Raw genomic sequence first — 25604 nt, 5'->3', positions numbered from 1 at the left:
TCTCTGGTGGGTCGTGCTGGAGGAACAGCAGCTCCATGATGGTGCCCACCATCTCAGACACCAGATGCTAGAGTTATCAAGCTCCAAAATAGAACTACAGAGGCTCCTCAGCTCAACCCAAACCTTGCCTGAGCATACCAATATCTTGAATCAGGAATTCTACTCTGCAAAAGGGTAAGAAACTCCCAGATTTTTGGGGTGATGTTTTCTAATTATATTACTCATACCATGCCCTCAACATCTACCAGATCTGTTGGACAACAGGCAAGGGGATTTAAACAGCACCTATTTAAGCTGCAGAACATCCCTAAACTGTGATTTGTAACACTGCCACAACCTTAGAAACCTCGTCAGCTGGAAGAGTGCATCCTATGAAAAAAGCTTTCTGTGTGTGTGTGTGTGTGTGTGTGTGTATATATATATATGTATATAAAAATAAATATGCAGGAAAGCTTTCATACCACAGAGCCCTGGGGTGGAGGGAGGGAAGGGAAAAGAGCTGCCCGGCAACACGACATGGAAAAAGTGTCTCACATTCAGAAGCCTCCGCTTATACATATGTATGTGCACTTTCTCTATCCCTTTCCTTTTCCACCATAAAAAGTCTCTGTGCCCACCACGTTCCATGGCTGAACCACAGGGCTGGGCCCTGGGCAGCAGCAGCACAGGGGCAGCCCTGGGCAGCACCACCTAGAGCTGTCTCTGACTCAACTCTGGCCCCCAAAGAGCAATGCCAGCCAGAGGGACAGAAACAGAGCCAGGACTGTCCACCCACATACGTGAACACCCAAGGCTGTCTTCTCAAAAGCTTTATCTGCATTGCAACAGGGCAGTCCACTGCTACACACACCACTCAGCCTGCAGCTTCCACTGCTGACAGCAAGAGCAGGGAGGGAGTTTCTATGAGCTTGTTAATTATAACCAACATTATAATATTTAAACTGAGTCCCTGATTTTTTTTTTCTTAATTCTTTTTCTCCCTCTTAAATGTCTACTGCTTCTTTCAACACCAGCAATAATGAAAAGGCAAATTTCCTCTGCTCAACTGAGTTTTAAACAGCAGTTCCTCAGTCAAGCTGCAAGAGCACACAAGTCCTGGCTGGGCTCCTTGCAGAGAACCATAGGGGTTGGAAGGGATCAGAACACACACCTCTCTGGTTTGTCTGTGTGAGGACAAGGTGTGGCGTGGAAATCTGGCTTCCATAATTGCTAAAAAAATAGAGAAGAAGAATGTCCCTTATGGGTGGCACGCTGAGGAACACAGATATGCAGCCATGCTGAGCTGGTTAAATATATCCTTTTATGTTCAAAGGCTTCATTGAGTCTGCGGCAAAGCAGGACGGAAGCAGAGTGAGAAGCTTACAGGCTTGGACAGGATTGCACATAGGAAATGGGCTTTATTCCCTTCAGCAACGACTCCAGTGGAAAAATACACATAGGACTTGGAGCATCCAACACGACACAACCATCAGAGCATTCATGCTCTGGCTGAGCCTGTACCTTTTATGTAACATTTCTGAGAAGCTGCTTATCTGCCCTGTCCCAAAGGTTTTCTCTGGGGATTTGTAATTACTGTTCACACCCACTTAAAATAGATTACCCCAAGCTGGACAAGTTGAACTGATTTGCTCTATATTGGAGCCAGCATTAGAAGGAAGATTTTTTTTCTGACAGCTGTTGCTTCAACCCCTGTTAACAACATTAATAATACATAATAATGCTGCTCATCTCCTTTCAACAGAAGGCAAAACAAGGAGCAAACAAGGAATTCATGCAGGCTGTCCAACACCTGAACAGTGAAACTGGAAAGAGGAAGGAGCTCTATAAAGTGGCAGCCAAGCTTTGCTATCTGTGATGCTTCACTGCCCCTCCCATCGTGGGAGGATCCAGACACAGTCCTGGAAAGCAGATAAACAGTGGGGCAAGCTGGCAGCCTGGCAAGGCAGAGGAGACATCCAAAAAGTAAGAGAAAGCAACAGCTAAAAATATGCTGCTCTGAGCACGCTGCCAGGAAGCCAGCAGTGTGGGCAGGACCAGAGAGCATCAGCGTGCTGAGCATGTTCCAGGGTCACCCCTATTTCTAGGGTGGCAGCAGCAGGGTGAGCCCCCAGTTTGGGCTGTGGGGCTGCAAAAGGAAAATTGAAGGTTTCCAGCCTAGACACAGCGTCTATGAGTCTTCCCTCTTCACACGGTTCAACCGTCCTCAGGTCATGCTATAAATTCATTGTAGCACACTGGACTAAAACAACAAAATATGCTTTATTTAGCTGAAATTAGGAATGCTTCCCCCTGTCCCCAGCAGAATGACTACAAAATGGAAGAGCAAGTCCATCCAAGAACAGTTCATTCAACCCAGTGGATATGCTGCAGCAGGACAGAGTTACGACATTTGCAGAGCTGAGCCTCACCTTGGCTCACTGGCTGAGCAATATTTTTTCATGTTTTATAATCAACGACTAATTCTCTCCAGATCCACAGGCTGGGACCATATGGCACAGCAGAAAGGCAGCAGCACCAAAGAACACCAGGCTTCACTGGGGTCTCCTTCACGACTGCTGAAGCCAAGAATCACTCCAACTGGGTTGTGTCAGCGCAAGCAAGACCTCAGCCAGGCTCGTGTTTATAAATCACTCCCTCCAGACACTACTAGGCCAAATGTTCTACTATTTTGTGCTTCTTGCAGCTGCTGATATAACACCATGGATGCAAAGCTCTCCAGTATTGAAACAGAAGCATTTTTTAGACATTTGTCCTGATTCAGAGGATGCAGAGGTGGGGCAGGCAGCAGGGAGACTGAATCCAGAGCGTCTGGAGAGACTGTCCTTGCTACTTTTCTAAGTTGACTGTGGTGGATCTGAACCTAGCACTGACAAGGGAGCCACCAGAGATGTTCAACTCCAATACAGTCAATGTGCACGTTCTCCAAAAAACAGAGTTTTTGGATGATACACCCCAAACTGTATGCACACAGTAACAAGACAGGCCACTGGAGATTTATTTTCTCCTTACAGTAAGTGATCCATGTCACTACACTCATTCCATGTAAAAAAAAAAAATATCAAAAGATCAAACGAGCAATTTCCATTATCACAGGGTGAAGACAAACAATGGTGGATGTATCCCAGGAACTTGCTCTCTCTACACAGTCCAGTAAAAACAAAAAAACAAACAAACAAAGTAACTCAAACCAAACAAAGGTCCTGTTAGAAAGGGATAGGCCAAAACCAGCAGGAGACATCCCACACTGTGCAGGAGTCAGCAAAGAAGCACCAGCTCATCTGAGCAGCCAGCGTGACCCTTGCTTCTGTTACATGTATTTACTAGTGGGTTCGAGATCAGATAATTCAGATTCCTTCTTCATGAACACAGCAGGGTGCCCAGACAGCACTGGAGACATGCCTCCATCCAAGATCAGTTTCCTCAAAGAGACATTTCCACACTCCTGGCTCCCCAGAGTCGTCTCCTGGGGTGTCCAGGTCTGGGCCAGGTCATAAAGCCATCCCTAGACTCCACCAACTTTGGCACTAGGATAGTGGGTCACTCCCCAGCAGAACAAGACTTCAGAAGTGTTGACAGCACCTTCACAACACCAGCATTTTAGAGTTGGCTCCCCTCAGGGCAGGAGCTGCACCAGCCCTATCTCCTTTGATCTATCCTGTCCTTTGCCATCTCCTCAGGCCACCCCTGCTGTCTCCTAGGGAGTATATATATGATGACAGCAAGAACATCACCTCATTTGCCCTGCAGCAGATGCAGAGCTGGCACAGGTACCAGGGTGGACTACTGGGACAGTTCTCCACTCCCTTTTAGGATGTCTATACCCATCACAACACTGAGGACCATCTGTTCAGGACCATACAGGGTGTGAAATCTATCTCATTTTATCTATTTCACAGGTACCATCCAGACAGTGAGCAAGAGAATTGCCTTCACCAGCAGCTGTATTTCATCCTGCCTCACACAGACAAGCACTAAAAGCTCCTTAGATAAAACAGCCAGAGAAGACTTCATCAGCAACAAGGCCTGGAGCTGTTAGCAGAGGAAGGATCGCCCACATGTGTTTTGATCCACACTGCACATCCACCTCCTCAATAGCTTCTCCAACACACCAGGGCAGCTGCTGGAGACTGAGCTGCAAAGTTTTAATGCTGACGTAGGACGTTGCCTTCAGAGGTAGAGCCCTGCACACAGAGCTGTGGGTGCCACTGGAGACAGCTGGGCACAGAGAGGCTCTGGAGGAGCTGAGGACTGCAAGGGAGAGACATTTGTTTGCAGAGTAGCAAAGGAAGAAGAATCTCTATTTCTTCAAGTCCAAAGAACCACACAATTACAGCTTCACTTCCATTAACTTGAAATCCACTTGCAGCATTAACCTCAAAAAGAGTATGTTTTTTTTAAAAAAGGGAAAAAATCCATGTTCATTTCCAGCACTAATCAGAAACATGCACTGAATAATAAAAGACAGTTTTCCAAATTCTGTGTAATAGAGACTCTTTACAAAGAAGCTGAGCACAGCTAGAAAAAAAACCCCTCAGCCCATGTGCATGGTTTCATTCTGGATCAAATATCTCTGGCAGGAAACTGAGCTTTCATTGGGATGGAGGGATGCTGATGGAACGGAGGGATGCAGTTCCCAAAGGGAACTAATTACAGACTCAGGAGTGGACCACTACCTTCTCCAACACAGCTACCATCACTTGGGTGCACCAACAAGCTGTATGTGTCTAGGTGAAAGGCAAAGAGGTGGTCAGAACACCACCAACCATTTCACTTCTGTGGGAGCTGGATATCATCAGGCTGGGTCATGACAACACTACTAATCAGCACAGCACCATTAGCACAAGGGGAGCCATGTGTTCACACACACAGAAAGAACCCAGCCCACGGCTGAATTACTGATAACCCTCAAGGAAACCACAAGAAAATTGGCATTAGTAAGATGCATATATTCCTACCACAATGTTATACTTCTGGCAGGTGCCAAACACATTCTAACACAAAAACAAAACAAACAAACAAACAAGCTCCAAAAGCTTGTCCTAATGATAAGAGGCAGCAAAAATTAAGCCTCAAACATGAGAAAGGCTCCCTCAAGCCCAGCAGTGCCCTGCCCTGGGCTGCTGGCCCCAGCAAAGGGCTAAGTTAGGTAGAAGGACCAGCGTTGTACATACTCATAGAAAATGACAGGGAATCCAGCACTTTAACCTTGGCTCCAGTTCAGGCTTTGATTCCAGATTTTAACTCAAATTAAACTGCAGTATTTCTCAGGAAATCAATTGATGCATCCATAGAGCTCAAAGCCAGGAAGTTGCCTTGACTGACCTGCAAAACCCACACCACATATTTTTATCCAGTCATCCTCAATTCAAGCTTGTGCTTGAACCGAGCTTTGGCTTTTCAGAGACATTCAATCTCAATGTCAAGATTAAAACATTGGAGTGACCCCAAGTGCCTTGGCAAAAGGCTCAATTTGTAAAAATGGCCTTCAAGCAGTGCAGAGATGGTGGCTCCTCCCCATGATTTCATTCTGAGACAAGCAAACTCAATCCTCAGATTGATAGAAATAACAAGATCATTTCACCACTCTGTGTGATCATCTGTTCTTTACTGCCCACAAATTCCTCACAGCTGATAGTCATTCAGAGATATGCTGGACAATCACGAAAGCACACACAAAAAAATTAGCACAAGCAGTTTTTTCATATGAAAAAGCATGTTAGTCATTATCTGCAGTGCCTCTGGTTGGAATGTTTCAGTAATCTGGCCAGGCAGCAGAGGGGATGCCACGTCACCACACTGACACATCAGATGACTAGTACAAATGCATGTTTATAATGCAAGTATCCACACAGATTGGAAGGGACTGGAAAAACAGGCCTTTTGTACTTACTGTCAGTTTTGGTGGTTTGTGTGTTTCTTTTACTCAGCAGCAGGAGGGAATGGAAAAGGATTTATAAAGGAAACCTGCTCTAGTGAAGCTATACTGATTGGGAATGGACTTGGTAACTACTGTCAAGTCTAAAATCCCTTTCAGTTCACTGTTGAAGCTAACCAGATTTCCAAACAGATCCTGTCCCTCTAGATTTACCCTGTCTTCACCACACTCCTTATTTGCTCACAGTTCTTAGCTTCTGAAATTCAGGAGAGAAGCAGCAGGACCTAAGACCTACAGTGTCCTCATGGCATTTTCACTAAACAAGGGGGCTTTCCCTCATATTTAAATAGTTTGCAAGGATGTGTCCCAGAGCTCACAAAGCCACCATGACAGTAGCTTGGAAGAAGTGGTTCTATTTGTTTCTGCAGAACCTGTCACATGCCAGCAGAGCTGGGAAGGGGGGAAAGTGCCTGGACTCATCCAAGCTGCAGTCTTGCTCAAAGAAGGAAATAACCAAACTCTTACATTAACCAGCTGCCGCAAGAGCTTCAGCAAGCACTAACAGGCATGTGTTAGTTAATGATTAACATTAACAGCACGGGAGTCCAGGCGAGCCTGAATGGACAAGGGGTAAGGCTTTGCAGGCAGAGCACCGTGCAAACAAAGAACAAAGCGACTGATCACTGCTCATCTTTGCTTTCCCAAACACCCAACAGTTACAGCACCCAGACTCATGAGTTCACCTACATTTCTTAGGTTTGCCAGACAATGGCCGTGGCTCAGCTGGAGAAATCCACTGTCTGATCTGAAGGAGAGGATCTTTAAAACTGCCATGTGGCATTTCCACATGGCTCAAACACTCCCAAGATACCCAGGGCTCTCCTCCCCACAGGCCCATAGTGCTCTGGCTCTGACCATACAGGAGAACTCCTGGTGCAAACTTCCCAGCCCAGCACCTGGCTCTCTGCTGCACCCTGACACCCTGCACAGCTTTAGCACACCAAGCAGCAACGTGTTACTTCTCAGAAAAAAAAAACAAACCTAAAAAAATCTTCCTTACTTAGATTTTAAATTAGTTTCTTGCCTTCTTGTAACCTCAAGGCAACCCACATTTTATTTTTCAGCCATGGCATTTCCTCACTGACTGCTCACTGCTTCCCTGCTCTTGTTTCAGGCACACAGAGCTCCCAAAATTTGTGTCTCAGAGGGTCCCCCCGCAGCAAACATTGCTGGATTTATCATCGGAGCCCTGCAAGGCTGGGGCTGCCATCAGGATGGAATACAGACCCCTTCTGTTTGCCAGGCTCTGAAAGGCAAATGTTGATTTTTCCCAGAGAGGGCTGGGGGTGTATAAAGGAGGAAAGCTGAGAACAAAGAGGCAGCAGCTCACCAGCCAAAGGGCTGACAACGACAAAGGGCAGAGGTTAAGGGTTCTCCTGAGGCTGGGTGACCCACCAGGCTGTCCCACCAGGCTGTTTGGCCTGCCAGTGCCTGCAGCTAACAGGACACCCAGAGCAGACCTGGCCACTTCATCCTCCCCAGCCTTAATGAGCAGCTCCTCCTTCACAGCTGGAGGAGATAAGGGGCAGCCTTTGGTTTTGAGCCCAGTGTCTGGCTCTGAAAACACTGCAAAGGGAAAAACGCAGCCAGGGATTTTACTTAGATGCAAACATGTGAGTCCAAGTCTCATCCCAGACTCACAACAAAGTGCCCTTTTCCTCCACACAGCAGAAGAGATGCTCCACTGCAGCCATGGAACATCTGGATGAAGGAACCAGCAACAGATACAGAAGCAAAGTGACCACAGTCACTAAATTCCACTCCCTCCCTAGCCACAAACTCAGATACACAGGGTCAAAATTCACAGACTGGTTATTTGATGTAGAACAGGTAATCTTGGGGTAGCATTAAGCTCAAGCAGATGATGGACACATTTATCTCTGCATTGAACACCCACAGAAATGTACTTGGGCCTACAAACACTATCTGGAGGCCTTTTACCCGGGCATCTCTAGTGTAGCAGCATCCTGAACACACACACACACACACACACACTTTGCAATCATCATATAATAATGAGTTTGGGCTGCTTCAGTCTCTTCTTCCACACACTCTTTTCTCTGCCTGGAAAACGAGGTGTCAAGCACTTGCCCTGTTTATAGGAGCAGAAGGGATATATTATTTTATGGTTTTATATTTTAGTGCCTGTATCATTCTTTACAGTACAGCTATCTATAGATTACTAAGATAATGTCCACTGTCCTTAGACATCAGGGAAGAAGGAAAATCACAATTTGAGACTACAATGAAGCCCTTGACTCATATAATTTAGGGTTTCTCCTATCAGGTCTGCCCCAGCAGTAGCCAAGGGAATCCAACTTCATAAGCTACTAACATTATTTGAGTGTTTCTCCTTGTATCTCACAATTATATTCAATTGTGGCTGTAGCAGAGAAATTGGAATAGGGGAGAACTTCAGCCAATTTTTAGGATGTAGTTGAGTGCCTGATGTTGCAGATATGCTTACACTAGAGCTTGCAGAAGTGCCTTTACAAACTGTTGTACAACTCTACCTCTACCCTGAGAGAACCTTTAAAACATCAATGTTGCAGTTACAGTTCTCTTCCATCTTTGAGTCAGACACCTATAGAAAGATCCACCACAATTCCAAAGTCAATTACACAAGGGATTAAGGGCTGTATCTGTGAGAGGCCAGCAGTCAACAACAAGATAAAAATTCCCTGTGATCTCCCACTCTCCCCCAACTCTCCTATGAAGCATTTAAAGACATTTCAAGGAGTGGCAAGCTCTCGAAAGTACCCATTACCCGTGCTGAGCCTCACAATGTATCTGTTGTATCCTACTGCTGCACATCAGAGGAGTAAGGCACCCAGCATAAAAACACTAAATACATTTAAATTGAAGATGTAGAATCAATACTTAAGCGCTAATACCTTATTGGCTTATCCTTTTAAATCTTTGTAAGGGACAAAATAATTCTAGACCAAACATCTACCTTTTTGCCAAGCCATGCTCTTCAACAGCTCTACAGAGAGGCAACAGGAAAATTAAGAATAGGCTCATTTATTGTTGCACCACCTCTACTTGATACTACTCCATGATTAGTCGCTCTTCTCCCCAGATACCAAGCAGTCCCAGTACAACTCATTCCTCTAATGGGTTTCAGCTGCCAGCAAGGGGAAGGTAAAGCACCTGGCAGCACCAAACAGCTCAGCCCTGGCACAAGGCAGGGTGAAATCACCCCTGGCACAGGTGAAAACCATCTCAAGGCACGGAGCACTGCCTGCAGCCTCTAAGGAGGCTCTTCTCCCTTAAAAGAGGGCTCACACAAGGAGACACAAAGCCTATTCTGTAGGTCTGGCTGAAAGGCAGCATTGTACATCCCACAGAGCGTGCCATGTTCCACGGAGCCCAGCAGTGGAGGGCTGGGCCCAACCCAGGACCCCTCCCTCGAGTCACTCACCCCCACAATACACATGTTCAGCCTCCACTATGAAAAACCTCACAGCAAAAAAGGCAATTGCTGCTATTTCTGGGGAAAAAAAAAAAGAAAAAAAAAAGTGTATTGCACAGGGCTGAGATCTGCTTTGTGCTGCTGTGGATTCTCCCAGGAAAGCTCAGCTCCCAACTATTGAGCAATCCAAGCCCACGTGCACTGACCCCAGCACTGCTGAGACCTTGCACTGAGCTACGTGGCAGCATGAGAGTGGATTCCCAGCACAGGGAAGCTTATGGACTGAGACCTTATGCCATAAGGAATAAACCACACTGTGTATGACCTGCCCTGGTGCATGCACAGGCTGCTGCCAGCCAAACCTGAAAGGTTTTTCTCTGTCTGGAGGCTCAGGTCACTTCTGATGACCCCTACAACGCTGCCAGAGTTTATTAGACAGGTTGACCTTTCCTGAATGGCATCTTTTGCAGTCAGGGGACCCTAAGACCTGTTGCCCAATGGGGATCTGTGCCAGTCATGTCCCTCCAGTCCAAACATGCCTTGACATTTTGTTTCCCCTGCAGGAGCATGGCCCAGGCAGGAGCCTCCCTCTCTTGTCCAGAGCTGCTGAATCAATGAGAGGCCAAGGGAGGATGCTCTGGGGTGGGTGTAGAAATTCCATCCTTATCTCCAGAGGCTGAGATCATGGGTAGAAAATGTTTCTGTGTTGTCTCAGCAAGCTTCCTGCTGGCACCCCACTTCCTCTCCAGGAAAGCACCTCTTTGGGAGCAGTTTTGGAACCAGAGAAGAATGTTCACTGGTACCAACTAAACGTATTTACCATTTCTGAGACATCAGCTCTTCAGCATGACTCAGCTGTTCCTCAACCAGTTGCATCCTCAGCAGGTCAGGGGAAGCAGCCCCAGCTGCACAGAGGGATGCTGCCACTTCTGTAACACAAAGTCACTATCTGCACCACCACTCACTGCTGTAAGCTGGTGGCCACGTGCTTTAGTGTCTGTGAAGGAAGGATGCCCACCACTTTGGATGGTCTCCAAAGGCCTGGCTTTAATTTCTCACTCTGCCACAGATACCTGCTTACCTCAAGGGCAGCACCCTCCTGAGCTTTTACACATCAAACATCTGCACAGCAGGCCCAGACACTCTCCATAGTCACCATAGGAGACAGGCACTGCAGCCCTGAGTCACTTCCATCCCAAGACACAAGTGAAAGATAGTGATTCATCTGACAGCCTCTAACTGGAGAGAGGCTGCAGGGACCAGCTCTGATTCAGTGACCTGCTTTTAGACATCTCAACTTAAGCAAAATTGAATTTCACCTGCTTTTTTCCAAGTCTCAGTCCTCTCATACAGGATATTAGCTCCCTCAGAGCTTCGAGAACAATGTCAGAGAGACTGAAGACACTAACAGGAATAGGAAGCACTTTGGTTATCTACACAGTCATTAGACAAGAGCAGGAATCAGGATACCTAATTATGTCCAAACAAACTGAATGAAACAGCTTGTTTCCCATGCAATAAAATGGCATAAGCATGTATCTGTCACAGAGAATTTCATTTAGGAAGGTTTTGGAAGCACAAGAAAAAGGACAATGTTGATTCACAAAGTGCATCCCCTGGAGGAGCCCAAAGCTTCTCTGAAGGCCTCTGCCCTGATGATACCAGCACAGAGCAAAGCCACTGGCCAGGTAACCCCATGCTCCAAGAAGGGGTAAGAAACAGCCACGTCCCTCTCTCTGTCACCACTTGTGTCCTAAGTTTCCTGTGCATAAATAAAGCACTAAGCACTGACCTTCGGGGCTCTTGGGTACCTGTCAACATCAGTTTATTCCAAAATACAGTGAAATTGGGAAAAAAAACCAAAAACCAACCCACAGATGAAACAGTGTTTAATCTTGCAAAGATGATATGACTTGAAAAGCAGAGGAGGCTGTTAAACCCCCAAAGCAGAGATCTCCACTTACTTTACAGTGTTATTTTGCCCATAATCTATAGGCAACATGGGTTGGATGCTCCAAGGTGTTCTGAGGGACAATGCCAAGATAGTTTTTAATCCAAAGCCTGATCTCCCAGCTGTGTTTTGACCTAAGTATACATCTTTTATTAACCATCAGAAATGGAAAATAGAGAAGGTATAAAAGATGATCTGGAGTGGAGATGAAATACCACTATGTTAGAGAATATTAAAATTCAAGTTAATCCTGAAATGGAAATGGACAAACAGAAAACTGAGTAGGATGCAATGTCATTCAGTGAGGACCAGTGCAAAAGTCTAATCAATACACTGGACTCCTTCAAGTTCATGGCTGCAGGAGGTTCCTATCAAATATTCACATCCTACATGAGCTGAATCACCAGATTTTATCATCACTGTCCACAGAAACTGCTTAAGGTGACAGTATCCCAGGCAGGTGCTTGCAGGAAGGTGGGATGGAGCTGACAGAGGTGTGGAAGGCAGATTGTCAGAGCCCTGTAAACGAGGCCTCCAGTGATGTCCAGTCTCAGCCCTGGCAGAAGTTCACCTCATACAACATCAGAATTAAATCATTACCTTTGCAAACCTCTAACATTGTGCACTGGACCCTCAATATGAAATGCCACCAGGTGCCAGATAGATCAGCTTTACTTCAAGAGCCTGTTTGCACTTAACCAGCTCATCTATCTGGTGTCCTACCATGCCCTTAAGATTCCCTTCAGTGGAAGAAGCCTGGACAGATGTACACGAAGACAGCCAGAAAACCTGACCATGCATGGCCAGCCCTGCAGCCAGCAGATCTGCACAGCTGATGGCTCCCTCAGCCTGCTCCCATCCCCACAGCCCTGTGAGGGCAGGGGGAATGGCAAAGCCTTGTGGAAACACCCAGAGATCCTCCAGTCCACAGGGTTCACAGAAGGTCCTCCAGGCTGTGTTAATAAGCAATGATTTTGCCTTGAAACTGTGAGTCCCTTGGGACAGGACAAGGAGCTGCACACCACCTGCTCCAGCTCCACGTGACAGCCAGGTATCTGCTTAGAGAGAAAAACAAACCAACCCACCCTGGCCAGTCTTGTGCTCTCCTAGAAATTTCTACAAGGTCTCTGCAGATGGTTAGCAGGAGAGCATGGAAGGAAGCAGAAAGCAGGAGAGTCTTGGGTAAAGCAGCTGCCCTGGTCCCTACTCTGGCAGCCCTGGCAGCCCACAGTCAGCAGAGGACAAGACAAGGAAGGAGAAAAGCCACAACTCCTTGGCAGGTATCGAGCAGTCTCCTCTCCATATGCAGCCACAGTTTATTGCCATGCTGAGCATAAGATGAGTGGTTTTAAAATCTTTTGTCCTCCCTTCCTGACCCACTGGTCTCCATCACCTTTTGCAACAAGCCCTGTAGATTTAAAAAGAATATGCTGCTTTCTGGTCCTGAATGCATCCCTACAAGATTTGAGGCAACTTTTCTTGCCCTAGAATGGAGTGTCGCTGGCCCAGAAACATTTCAAAACTGCTTCACCTCCTGTCCCTGTCTTCCTCACCTTCAGTGCATTTCTGCACCTTCTGCACTGAAGAAGTATTCAAAATGCCTACAAATCCCCCCATTCAAACCCCAGGGCAAAGTCCAGCATGATCTGCCTCAGCCCCCTGCCCTGGCGTGTCTCAGGAGGAAACACGTTCAGCTTGTCAGTGAAGTTGCTTCCTTTGGTGCAGCTCTGCTCCCTCCCTGAGCTCAGCAGCACTGTCAGCTGTGTGCTGGGTCTGCAGCCTCTTCTCCTGCCCTTCCAAGCCCAGCCCTGGCTCCTAACTTTACACATTCCTGTACCGGTCTTCCCCCATCCATCTCCACCAGAGTACGTGCTCTGCCAGCACAGCTGCTGTTTTTCCACCCACGCTCCTGAGTACACCTGACCTGCAGAAAACACTTCTCCCCGTGCTACGCCTCTCAGCAGCAGTCTGTCCATCAGCCAGAGGGCCTTGGGACACAGATATATCTCCACAGGGTTAGGAATGAGGACACCATTTATTTTTACCCAGAACTAAGGTCAGGTTTTCCTCCTAGCTAGCCAAGAGCCATATGACTATGCGCTGGTTTGACTTTCCAGCTCCTTGCTTGCCAGGGTCTGGAGCCACTAACCCTTCTTTTGTGTTACAAGCTCTGCCAACAGCAGCCAGCAAACTGTCCACCAAGGAAAAGGGGCAGGCTATAAAAGGGTCTAACACAGACACCTGAAACAATCTGCACCCTGTACACTGACACAGGCGGCTTTTCTGGCCTCTCTCTGTTCCCAGGGGCTCCCAAAGGGCATAAAAGGCTCAACATTAATCCAGACACATATTATGAAACAACTTTTTACTACTCCCTCTCTGCTAAGGTTCAACCACAGGGCTCTTACTCAAAAGCTTAGCAAAGCCAAACAAGAAAAACCCCAAAAAACCTTAAGCCACAGACAACCCCCTGCCCTCTCCCCACCACATACATGCTGTTTGAAAAGCCCAACACGTATCGTAAAACATGATGCCTGATGCCAATTTCCTAGAGAGCAGCTGCTGTGTGAAGGAGCATCCAGAGCAGCTCAGCTGCAGAGGCACATTTGGAACCTCTGCAGAGGGATCCAACTCAAAAGGGTTGAGCTCATCTTTCCCAAAATTTACTTATCACTCCCCACATCAACTGCAAAAATCGGCTGTTGGATTATTTCACATCATTGTTGGAAGGTTTATCTGACAAAAACCCACTCCAGGAAATAAATCACAGCTTTGAAACCGCAGCTGCCAAGCAGGATGGGAGAGACCACCCAAGCCATGACATCCCCCCACAACCTGCAGCACCAACTGCCTTTCCATGCCCAGATGTAGGACGCACCAACTAAAGCATCTCTCTTGTCAGTACAGCAACTTGGGAAAGAGTTTAAGGATGCAGATGTAGTTGAACGACAATTAACAGGCTGCCTGAGTCTGAACCGTTCAGTAAATACTCAGCAGCTCAGAATCATAACCTATCTGCCAGGAAAAATAATACTGGAAAATGAGGCATTCCAATTTCCATGGTAAGATCTGGTGTTTTGGTACAGCTTTGGCACAACTCAACCTCACATTTCTCAATATTATGCCAAATTTGACAAAAAATGCTCTCAAATACGTGAAGGCAGGACACCAAAAGGGAAAAAAACCCTTCATGCAGCAGTCAGAGCTGCAAGAGCACACAATAAAGGTCTGAATTTAAGGATTTACTGGTGCTTTAGCAACTGACTTAGATAAAAGCAATACAGCACATGGGACTCCTTTTATCACTGGAACACTGAAAATCAGGGAGGTCAGAAACCTTCCCCAAAGCAAACCAGGGGATGAGGAGGATGACAGCCTTTCAGGACTGGACTGGCAACATCAACTTTCAATGCTTCACATTCTGTGCAGGCAGCAAATTATGTTTTATTCTCATTCCTGCTGATTTAAAAAAAAAAGTTTTGCTTTTAATATTAAAAATTAATTGAAAGTCATCTTGGAAAGAAAATGGAAACCAAATATTAGGAGAGAAAAGTAGCTGTAGAGTGCTAATGACTGAGTCTCTGGTTATAGACCTGGGCAGGCTGGGAGCTCCCCACCAGTCAGTTACTGAGAGCTGGTCATCTGCAGCCCAGAGCTGAACCTTTCCTGCAGGCAAAACAGAGTCTCCAGCCTCTTAACTCACAGCTTTTTGTCAGCCTTAAACTCACTTGCAGAAACTCCTGCCACCTCCACTGGTGTCTCACATGCAAGTCCTTTGTCCTGACTTGTAATACACCAAGATCTGTTACTCTTCTCAGCAACTTTTATTTGTACATGTCCAGGCACTTACAACTCAGCCACTGAGTCATCCAACAACAGCTCTTGGCAGCAACGCTGAGGGCATCTTGTCCTCATTTCCTTTGTTTATTCTGCCCATTATATCAAGCTATAGGCAATCCCTATTTTCCTTGATAACATCAAAATCAAAGCACAAACTTGTACCCAGGGGCTGCTCTTGAGGATCAGGGCTCCAACTTACTCCCCAAGTACATGAGTTTAGAGTTTCCCTGGCATCACCACCTCAGCCTGTGAAGGGATGGGAGCCTGGATGAGCTGAGGGAACAAAAGATTACCTGGGACACACTGTGCCCCCAGCAACTGTTTTGGGTTCAGTCCCACAAGGCCTGGGGAAGCTGCTGGGTGCTGAGTTCTTTCCAAAGGGAGCTGGCTCCTCTGCAGATTGTCCCTTGGCAAGTACTCTCTCCCCCTGGGAACCAGAGCCCAAGCTCTGTTATTCCCTCGGTCCCCAGAATAGCAATACTCCCACACCAGGAAATTATGGACTTTTTTGAGCATTATCGTGACCTTTTTGATTTCCATTATGCCATCAGCTGTCTGCTCCCTCTACACTCCTCTAAACAAACCTCAGAGCTGCACAAAGTGCTTCCTGTAAATACTCATCTGGCACGGACAAAGGGAAAAAAAATAATAGGGAAAAAGCCTCTTTTTCTGCTAGCTCCAGACTGCAGTCCTCCCTGCAGTTTAACTTCCATCTGCTTGACTTGGGCGTCTTGAAGGCATCATGGTGTTTGAAGGAAACAGAGGGGACAGCTACATGCTCTGGTCATCAGATTCAAAGCTGTCCTTCCCAAAATTAAAAACTCAGGTCAAGGAGGTAACATACACTGTGTTCAGATGGCTGCAGTGCTGTGATCAGGATTAAAGCTTGAACAAGAACTTCGTAACAAGCCCCCTTTCTGCCCAGCACAACCATCTGTTTTCACAAAGGTAGCAACACTAGACAAGGCTTTTCCTTGCCTGTTCCTCCTGCTGTCATCTGCCACGGCTGCTGTAGGGATGCCTGAATGGCACTGAGCTCTGCAAGAAGCTGTTTGACACAGGACAGTGGAAGCTGCCATTCCTTTTTGGGCTCTGGTGGGGATAGATGGGGTGTCCCATCTCACAGCAGCTGCAGGGGACAGCAGCCTGTCACCTGAACGGGGACTCAGGCAGAAAGAAGCAGCTTCCCAGGCACCAGTGAACCTCTCTCTTTAAAAACAAAGCCTTTAAAGGGTGCTTCAAGCCATCCTTGTCACTGGTAAGTCATTGCAGACCAGTGTGGGAACGGGCTGACTCACCGGCGACTGCGCTGCCTCTCTCCCACTGCACCGGGACGTGCGGAGAGCGATTTCCGCAGGGAATGACGCTGCACAGCCCGGCCGGGCAAGCACGGCTGCTCTTCCTGAGGACACCGGGACAAGGCAGGAAGGACAACTCCTTGGTGTGTTGTCACACACGCTGGCATGGCCAGCTCACATCACCCCGGGGGACAGGCGGATCCCACCCTCTCCTGCGTGCCACCAGCGAGCTTACAAAAAGCAAGCAAGGACTTTGCATGTCTGACCAACAGGTCACACATTCACAAATGGCTGTGATACAAAGTTCTGTCTTCTTCTACAGACTTCCCTCTGGATTTGGATCCTACTTTTTGCTGCAAAACCCATGACAGCTCTTGTCTAAGAGGGACAGCTATGCCTCACACAAAAAGCCCCCCCAGCTATCTGTTACCTGCTTTTGGGAGGGATTTCCCTGCCTCCCAGTGAGCAGACAGGGAGTTATCCTGTGGCAACACCTCCCCATTCCACGTGGCACCACCTCTTCTGGCTCACCCCAGGTGGGCATGAGAAAATGATAATCACCCCATTGGGCCCCACATGGCTTTTTGTTATTTTCCACATATGTCTGCACGTTGTGGTTTCTTTTTTGGCTTCTCTACAAGCTGGATTCCCTTGCTTCTCTCCAAACTATTTCCTAACAGATGTTGGGATGTTCTGCTACCTGAAGCAAAGCTCTACCACTGCCTGCACACGCCAGCCAAAGCTGGCAGCAGCAGAGCACCCAACCAAGCCCTTCACGTTGATCCTGCCATCCCAGCACAGCGTGGCAATGCTACAGGAGTATTTTTTTCATGACAAGATTACATCAATCATCACAAACCAACAGAAACATTTGACAGCAGATTGCCTTGACATTTACAGCAATATATTGCCAACATGCAAATAAATTACAGCAATCCTGCTTTTTCATTGGACCTCCCACAGTCCCACCTCATTTTTTACAGCAAGGAAGTGCAGAGGTAAGCTTGCCAGGACTGTTGCCAACTGCCATCAACAACTCCTGATCTGCTAAGCAACAGAAACAGGCTGCAAGGCCCTGAAGGCAGCTGAGAATGATCTGTCCAAGGGTCAGGGCATTTTCCATCCATCAGACTCCAACAATTTGTAGCACTCTAGGAAAATTACAGGCTTTACTACCACAAGAGAGGACAGGCACATAAAAATCTAGTTCTCTAAAGCATACCTTTTTCATTGTAAAATAATCAAAATAATTATTAAAGGTTTTTAGCTGTTAACCACACAGTGCAAGCCTGGGCAACACTGCCTTTTGGCCATGGCATCATAGTTTGGCCCATCAGGCACAGGCAGAGCTGTTTCACATGGAGATAACTGGTGGAAATGGAGCAATGGGACAGTTCATCCATCTGAACTGGTGGAGCCATTGTCTGCACTGAATTCAGGCTTGGGGCAATAGGTTTGAACAGCCAAAGACTGAGGATCCAGCTTCTTGGGGTTGACTGCAAATCCTCAGTACAACTTTTATTTTTTAAATCGTAGAATTACAGAATCATAGAACGGTTAAGGTTGGAAGGGACCTGTCACCTTAAAGATCATCAGGTTCCAACCTCCCTGCTATGAGCAGGGACACCTCCCACCAGACCAGGCTGCATAAGCCTCATCCAACCTGCCCTTGAACACCTCCAGGAAGGGGGCATCAACAACCTCCCTGGGCAAACTATTCCAGCACCTTCCTACCCTCACAGTGAAGAATTTCTTTCTGATGTCTACCCTAGCTCTCCCATCTTTCAGTTTAAAACTGGTACCCCTCGTACTATCACTGCCCTCTTAGTGACAACTTGTTGGCCCAGCACTGCAGGTTTTGGGGAGGAAGAGGTAGCTGTGACTTTAAACTAGAAAAATATTATTACTTTTTCATTTTTACGTAATTCAAAACAAAATATTTTTAATTCCTGTGCAAAATGACAATCTAAAATTAAATGAATGTTTTTGTTGGATCCAAGCAATGTGTCTTCCTTCATACTGCCATTTTATCAGTGAGCTAAAGAAAAAATTTAAAAAATAAATCAATCTAAACAACTGTTCATTTTTCTATGGCTTAGATAAACACAATGCCAGTTAACTGACAGGACCTGGGGTTCAGTTCAGAAGAGAACAATGGGGCTCTGCAAACACTGGGTCATCTCTGCCCCACCCAACATCTCTTACAGCAGTGAGGTTAGCAGCCATCGAGGGAGCTGCAGGGAGCCTCTCACATGCAGCATCAGCCTGAATAAGATTCAGCCTCGTTTTTTCCAGACAATCTCAGAAGACCAGCTGCAGCCAGAGGTGGACTGAGGTCCCTCCCAACAGGCAGGCCTCATCCAACCCCAGCCCTTGATGCTTACTTATGGGGGGACAACCCCACCCATTGCTTCTTCATTGCACTTTGATGAACTCCTCCATGCACTGCCAGATGAGCACTGGTTGCAGTGCATGTCCCTCTGCACACCCCAGCTCTTGCTCACCCCCAGCAAGAGCTCACTTGCTTTTCTGCACTGGTTGCACATGGCAGAGCACAAACAGGGAGCCCTTTGGCAGGGCACAAACCCAGTTTGCCCTCTCCTACCATCTGCAAGTGCTGCTGTCACCTGTAACCTACCCCACAGCCACGGGTGGTCAGCATCTGCCAGAGGCTGTGCCGTATCAGCACCAAAGCAAGATGATGGGTCTGGGGCAGGAGCAGATCCTGGGACACTACAAGCCAACCCATCAGGGAACTGAGCTCTTCTCAGTCTTGATAATGCCAACAACTCCAATTTGACCTACAGACTATTCACCACATTTTATAGGGAATCATTTTGCACGCCACGATTTGGCAATAAAATTGTTCCCAAATCCTAACGAGAGGATCAGGTCCCAGTGCTGTTTCTCATCCATTTGTTCCTATGGCTTTAGCTCATATATCAGGAGTTACTTCTCCCTACATGCCCAAGCAATAAATTAGAAGTCCATAGTTTAGGTAAGGGTGGGTCACACACAACCACTATGGATAATTCTGGAGGTACTGCAATTAGGGCAACACTGATTTCAGTGCATGCCAACATCTTATATAAACCTGAAACGGCAAATAGTCCTTGGCCAAAGCAATTTGCACCATCCTTGAAATACCTATAACTCATCACATGTCTTCATGAATCTTGTGTATTGCTGCTTTGGAGATGCAATTGTACTTGAGTAATGGAAAATGAGAATAAAAAAAACCCTTTAAGAAATAGTATTTCAGGTCAAGTAAAACATCTCAGAAAAAACCTCTCCTTTCCTTAAGCATCTGAAATAACAGACATCCCTAAAGTAAACATATAAGAGCTGGCTTCAATAGCTGTTATTGCTCATTTTTATCCTGTCATGCAAAATTCCCTTTTCACCCTCTCCCCTCCTCCTCCTCCTGCTGTTGCCAGGAAGTTCCAGGAATAAAAAGCACTACCAGGCTGAGCTGCACATGCCCGAGGCTACAGCACAAAGGTCTGTGCCTCTCTCTGCTGGTAAGAGGTAAAACGTCTGAAGAAAAACTCTTTATCCCAACCACACCTACGTGGCATGTGCTCAAAAGTCATAGCAGATGGGTAGTGATTTCCCCTTATGTACTTCAGGAAAGGTAAATCTAACCTGGGGTGGGGAGCAGCCGGCTAACAGGAGAGCAAGACCACAGCATTGCAGTGTTCACAGAGAAGGATGGAGCTGGAGCTTCAGCCCCATGAAGTCAAGTGAGATCCTCCAGTTGGGTTCAACAGGACACAGCCCACTAACAGATCCAGTACACACTGGAGAAGAGCAAATAAGGCCAGCAAGGCTCCCTAACCTCAAAAAGTGTTTAGAAGATGCTTATTGTTTCCTTTTGTCATCATTTTGGGGAGACTGTCAGCCAGGAATCGCATTTCCAGCCTTTCAGGGGTTGTCAGCAATGTGCTTGGGAAGCTCAGAAGTCACTTTGTCACCTCACCAGTTTCTCTGGCAGTAGAAAGCTCAGAGGCTCTGCAACACTGTACATCTGACTCATGACTTGGAGAAGTAACCTGGATCCTCAGTGAAATTCCCCAAAGCAAGTCATCATTGCTGTTCCCCAATTTGTAAAACCACCAGGTTTAAAGGACAGTGAGAGCTGGCTCTGTCCCACACAGAGATGGCAGCTCTCCAGAGGCACCCCACAGGGTGGTGGGTGACTCACTAAATGCCTTTCTGCCTGATGCATCAGCACGAGGTAAGGGCCCAGCACTGCAGGGCCAGGAGCTGCACCACCAAAACCAGAGACTGGGCAACATGCAGTAAGAGCTGCTCAGATCTGCCTGTGAGATCAGTGGCAGTTACAGTGCAATTATCCTCTTGCTTCACTGTATTGTAACCTGTCTAGTGTAATTCTTGCCTTCCTTTTCCTTAAATAGCCACACAGTACCAAGGAAAATCTCAAAGCAAACAGTGTTTCCAAAATACAGTTGCAATCCCTTTGGAATCAAAGATACTGACTAGATGTCAACCAACCGCAGTCAGGACACCAAGCGATGGTGGGTTCAGACACTGACCAAGGGCCTCTGCAGTGCCACAGCTTCCCTCCAGCACAATCAACCCAAAGTAAGCAAAGCAATTAAGGACCACTTGGCCTCATCTGCAAGAAGTCACAGTATCAGGTCACAAAATAGTGACAGCTTTATTATATGACAGCTAGTTATCTCCAGACCCATCTTGTACTGCTCCTGTCTGCTCCAAGGCATCTTAAGCCACTACCTGCACCTCAGGAGTGCTGTACAAATAACATTTTCCTACACACAACCATTAATACCCACTTGAATCCATTACAATATGCTAATAATCACGCTTAGGCTTCCTCAGGTTCCCGGCATACAGACCTCCCTGGCAGTACATTTAGTGACACTAATGAGAGAAATGTGGAAGAGGGAAAGATTACCAATTAATTTTAACAATCAACAGGTAGTGGGCATCATCCAAGGAATTTTCCAAGTGATGACAAACCCCCAGCTCCTGTGGCTTATGAGCTCGGGCAGAGTCCAGCTGGCTGTGGCACAGCTCGGGTGACTCACAGCAGAGCAGCTCCCCAAACACCCTGCGGTGCAGCCAGACCTGGGACTCAGGACATCTGAAGGAGGAAAGGACAGTGACATCGTGTCCCTGTGGCAGCCAGAGTGAAGCAGGGTAGAACACAAGGAAAGGACAGTGACATCATGTCTCTGTGGCAGCCAGGGTGAAGCAGGGCAGAATGAGGCTAACAGAGCATAAGGTTGGTAGCTGCAGCTGAGCAGAAATCAGCTGTGGAGCCAAGTCCTGCACTTGGACGAGCTGCCAGGGGCATCTGAGCCTCCTGAGGTGAGCATTGGACCTTTTGTAGGAAAAGTGTCTGGTCTGTCATGTGCCAGCCACTTCTTAGGACCACTGGAAGGATTTCAGAGGCACAGAGAAATTTTATCAGTCAGAGTTGCTTGCTCCTGTGTCAGCTGGGGAGGAAGGAGCCTGTGACAGAAGAGGGCACAGAGCCCTCAGCCTGCAGGAGACAACCAGGAAAGCTGGAATGGGTAACAGGGAAAAAAAGAGTCCTGCAGCATTAGGGGAACCCAGATCTTCCACCCCTCATCTGGAAACCCCTCCAGCCCCAAAGGCAGCCCATGTCACACACAAAGCCAACATCCCGTTTTAATTTCAAGCTGCTTCTCAGCCCTCCAGCTCACCCTGTGCTGGCACAAGTGCTCCGTGCCACCAACACCGAGCTTTGCCTGGAACAAGCTGCCTCCCTAGATTTGTTTTGCTTTGTAAGCCTTCCACTAATCAACAGGCTTTGCTTATACGCAGTGAAACAGCTGCTCACTCGACTACAGAGCCGCTTGGAGGAAGAACGGTTTACACAAGTTGTACTTAGGGCGAGTTGTTAAAGCCTTTTCTTTTCCCCGTACAAAGGGAGAGAGGCAGCGGGGCAGCCGCTTGCTCACCTGAGTACGAGGATTTCTTCATGCCGTCTCTTGGAGCTGTGGCATGGGAGCGAGGTGCTGGGGCGCTGGGTCCCTGGGGTGCTGTGCCGCGGGCGGGAGCCTTTTGTGGGTGCGGGCAGGGCCGGGGAGGGGACGCGTATTCCACCACCACATCCACGCGTGCGGCTCCAGCCGAGGGGCAGCCCAGCGCTCCCATTAATTAGCACACACCTTTCCTAATCTCCCTCAGTTATGGGCTGTTCCAACTCTCCTGGCATCCGCAGGGGTAGAGCAGGGCTCAGACTTCCCAGCGGCTGTATGTTATCCCTTGGGAAAATAAACAGTCCCTGGGGATTACTCCTGCAAACTCCCAGCCCTGGAAAACCTGGTGTATTTAGCTGGTGCAGCAAAGGGAAGGGAAGGAATTTCATGCCTCCGGCCTGGCTCACCCCATGGCTTTGAACCAGCCCTTCGCTGCCGGAGCAGCTCGGCTCAGCGCCGCTCTCAAGTCAGGCAGTTGGGAGTCCAGAGTGCGTTACTGGCCCGGCAGCGCTCCGCGGGGCTAACACCCCTTTCCTCTTCAAACCCACACGTAAAGGACTCGTTCCAGGCTGTAAGTTGAGCAAAATGCTGCTGTGGGCTTAGAACACGGGGAGAGCAACGTGCGAATGGTTTCTCACTGCCTGTGGGGATGCAGAGAGCCAGGTACCCATAACCAGCTCCTCAAAACACAGGGATCTGGCCTCTCCCCCAGCTCACTGGGGGAGAAGAGGCTCCGTTGTGTTATTCCTTACGTGTCACAGCACATGGGTCTGTCCCGAGAGCTGACGTGCTCTCGATCGCTACTTGTGAAACACACTGGACAGCTGCTTATCCAAACGCAATGGGCTGGGGGCATCATGAACACACAGAGGAAGAAAGCACATTAAGAAGAGCTGACTGAAGGCACAGCGAAGTGCAGGAGCCCGAACTACTGGAGGAAGGACTGGGCCGATCACTGGCAAGGTTTCCACAGCCTGCTTGGCTGAGTCACCCACACAAAGGTGCAGTGCACAAGTCTCATCCACATGAGAAAACTCCACCAGCTCAAAGGCATGATTTCAGCAGGAAGGGCTTTCTGTTCGGTTTGAGACTTTTCCACAGCAGGAGAAACACTGTTCTGCCTTCCAGACCCAGCCCTGGCATTGCACAGGGAGAGAGGAAGAGTAGATGACCTGGTTTAAGGTGGTGCAGTCCCATCAGTATTTGTTACCATTTCTCAGCCATAGATTACAACCTATAATAGATCTTTAAAAAAGTATTCTCTGAGCCTCTCAGGCATTTTGTGCAAAATTTGAAGAGTTACCTGAAATCTCTAGGGGATTCAGAGCTAAGCAGCCCGACTTTGCAGTGAAACAGCTCATGAGCACTCACACCTTCCCAGGTTTGTAGCAGCAGCAGCTCTACCCACTGCTGCACAACTACAGTGTGATCCTGTTATGCTGTGATCCTCTAACAGGGAGACACTGGCAAAAAAACTCCATCACCAAGAAAACCTCTGAACCACCAAAGCTTTGTTGCTTTAAGTAAATATGCATCTAAGCCCACAGTAACAATATATTACTCTCTCTGAAGGTTCTTTTGAAATCATTAGTCACAATTTATGGAGGAGAAACAATAGCAAAATTACTTGCCCCACCTTGTACACCAAGTAAGGGCAAAGACGGGAGCAGAACCTACTCTTGAACATTTATGCCCTTGCTCTGCATCTTTCTGATGGGCACGACTACTTTTAATACTCAGTCCTCACGGGGATACACTGTACAGATCAAAAGACAACTGTTCTTCTCACATAAGGGTATATGTCCATATGTGCCTGATTAAGTGTGTGATTATGTGTGCACATGCGTGCAATTGAATGTCTGGTTCCACATGTGTGTGTGTGTGTGTGTGTGTGATGGTGTGTGCAAAGTGTGCCCATCCTGATGCGGGGCTGCTGGTGAGCAGCTTGGTCAGAGCCATGGCTGGGGCACAGCCATCTGATCAGCTTGACTGAACAAATACAAACAGCAAATTGTGGAGCTGGCTTCTACCACAGGGCCAAACAAACACGATGAGACAGAAAAATGGCTGAAGGGATTTTCTTCTGAAATACTGTTGGACAAAGAATCCTTTTCTTTGGCTGCCTGGCCTCAGAATTACCACGAGAATCAGTCGCTTGGCTCAGACATGCAGGTTAATGTTTAATACAATGCAGAGCCCACAAGATAAGTCATTTATAGTTTCCCACACACCCCCCCACCCCAGCTCTTACGTAAGATTAGTGAGGGAACCAGACGGCAGGCTCAGCCCAGCCACGGCACAGGCAGGCACTGTGTGAGCCTCACATCCAGCCCTGCCAGAGCAGCTGGGATGTGACCTGCCCTATGCACCCATCCTGCACCAGCCTGGGACATCCCCTCTGCCAAGTGCATCCCCCCAGCATTCTCACACCAGTGCAGTGCTGGCAGAGGTGCTTCTTGAGAGGCCACACTGACTTCACCTGTCTCCATCTCACAATGCCCAACTCCACCCTCACAACAATGATCTTTTTCAAGCTCCTCTAGCCCAGGGACACCTGCACCCACTGAGGCTGCAGATGCTGCAACTCCTGCAGCAGCTGCTGAGCCTGGCCCAGATACATGCCCTCAGCAGCTGGTTCTTCACAGCTTAGCCTGCAACACGTGTTACAGTTCCATGGCAGGCATGAAAGGCATCGCCTGCACGTGGTATGTGCTCTCTCTCCCCCAGGATCCTCCAAACAAGCCCATTCCTCTGCACATGGGGGGCCTGCACAAGGATAAACAATCTCCCAAACTAAGCATAATGCAACCATCAGAGCAAGAAAGACAAGCACCACCACATGTGGTGAGCTGGGGCAGGGAGCCAGAGGCCCAAGAAAGGATCAAGGTGAGAGAGAGACTGGGGGAGGCAACAGCACCAAGTAATACATACTGCAGGGAGGAGGGAAGGATAGAAACACAGAAAGGAGGAGCCTCCAAAGGAAAAAAAACTACACTCTGATGGACTGGCAAAAAAAGCTAGACATTAGGGTATGCAGAGCTGTGCAATTGTATTTCTCTGACTCGTTCAACCTCTCAGACCAAGTTTCTCATCTTGCAAAAGGGGACGAAGGTTGGATTTTCCCAGGGAGAGGTGTGGGGAGGCTGTACATTACTCAGTGCTGCCCTGGGGC

The 25604-nt window shown here is 47.8% G+C and overlaps 1 protein-coding gene across 2 annotated transcripts in view; it reads right to left on the bottom strand.

Annotated features, from left to right (window-relative positions):
- The window catches only part of SEPTIN9 (septin 9), a 130417-nt gene extending 107643 nt beyond the window's left edge, over positions 1-22774 (bottom strand). Inside the window, exon 1 of one of the 2 annotated variants that reach the window (XM_051634536.1) lies at positions 22412-22774. In XM_051634536.1, the coding sequence (XP_051490496.1) occupies positions 22412-22607 (196 nt within the window). In that variant the 5' untranslated portion in view covers positions 22608-22774. The remainder of the gene's footprint in view (positions 1-22411) is intronic. The other variant, XM_051634537.1, reaches the window with a different exon arrangement.
- Between the last annotated feature and the right edge of the window lie 2830 nt (positions 22775-25604).

Source organism: Apus apus, chromosome 17 (genome assembly GCF_020740795.1).
Source record: "Apus apus isolate bApuApu2 chromosome 17, bApuApu2.pri.cur, whole genome shotgun sequence".
NCBI classification, from domain to species: domain Eukaryota; kingdom Metazoa; phylum Chordata; class Aves; order Apodiformes; family Apodidae; genus Apus; species Apus apus.
Note: the sequence above shows the minus strand (reverse complement) of the source record. Positions and strands in the feature narration are given on the sequence as shown.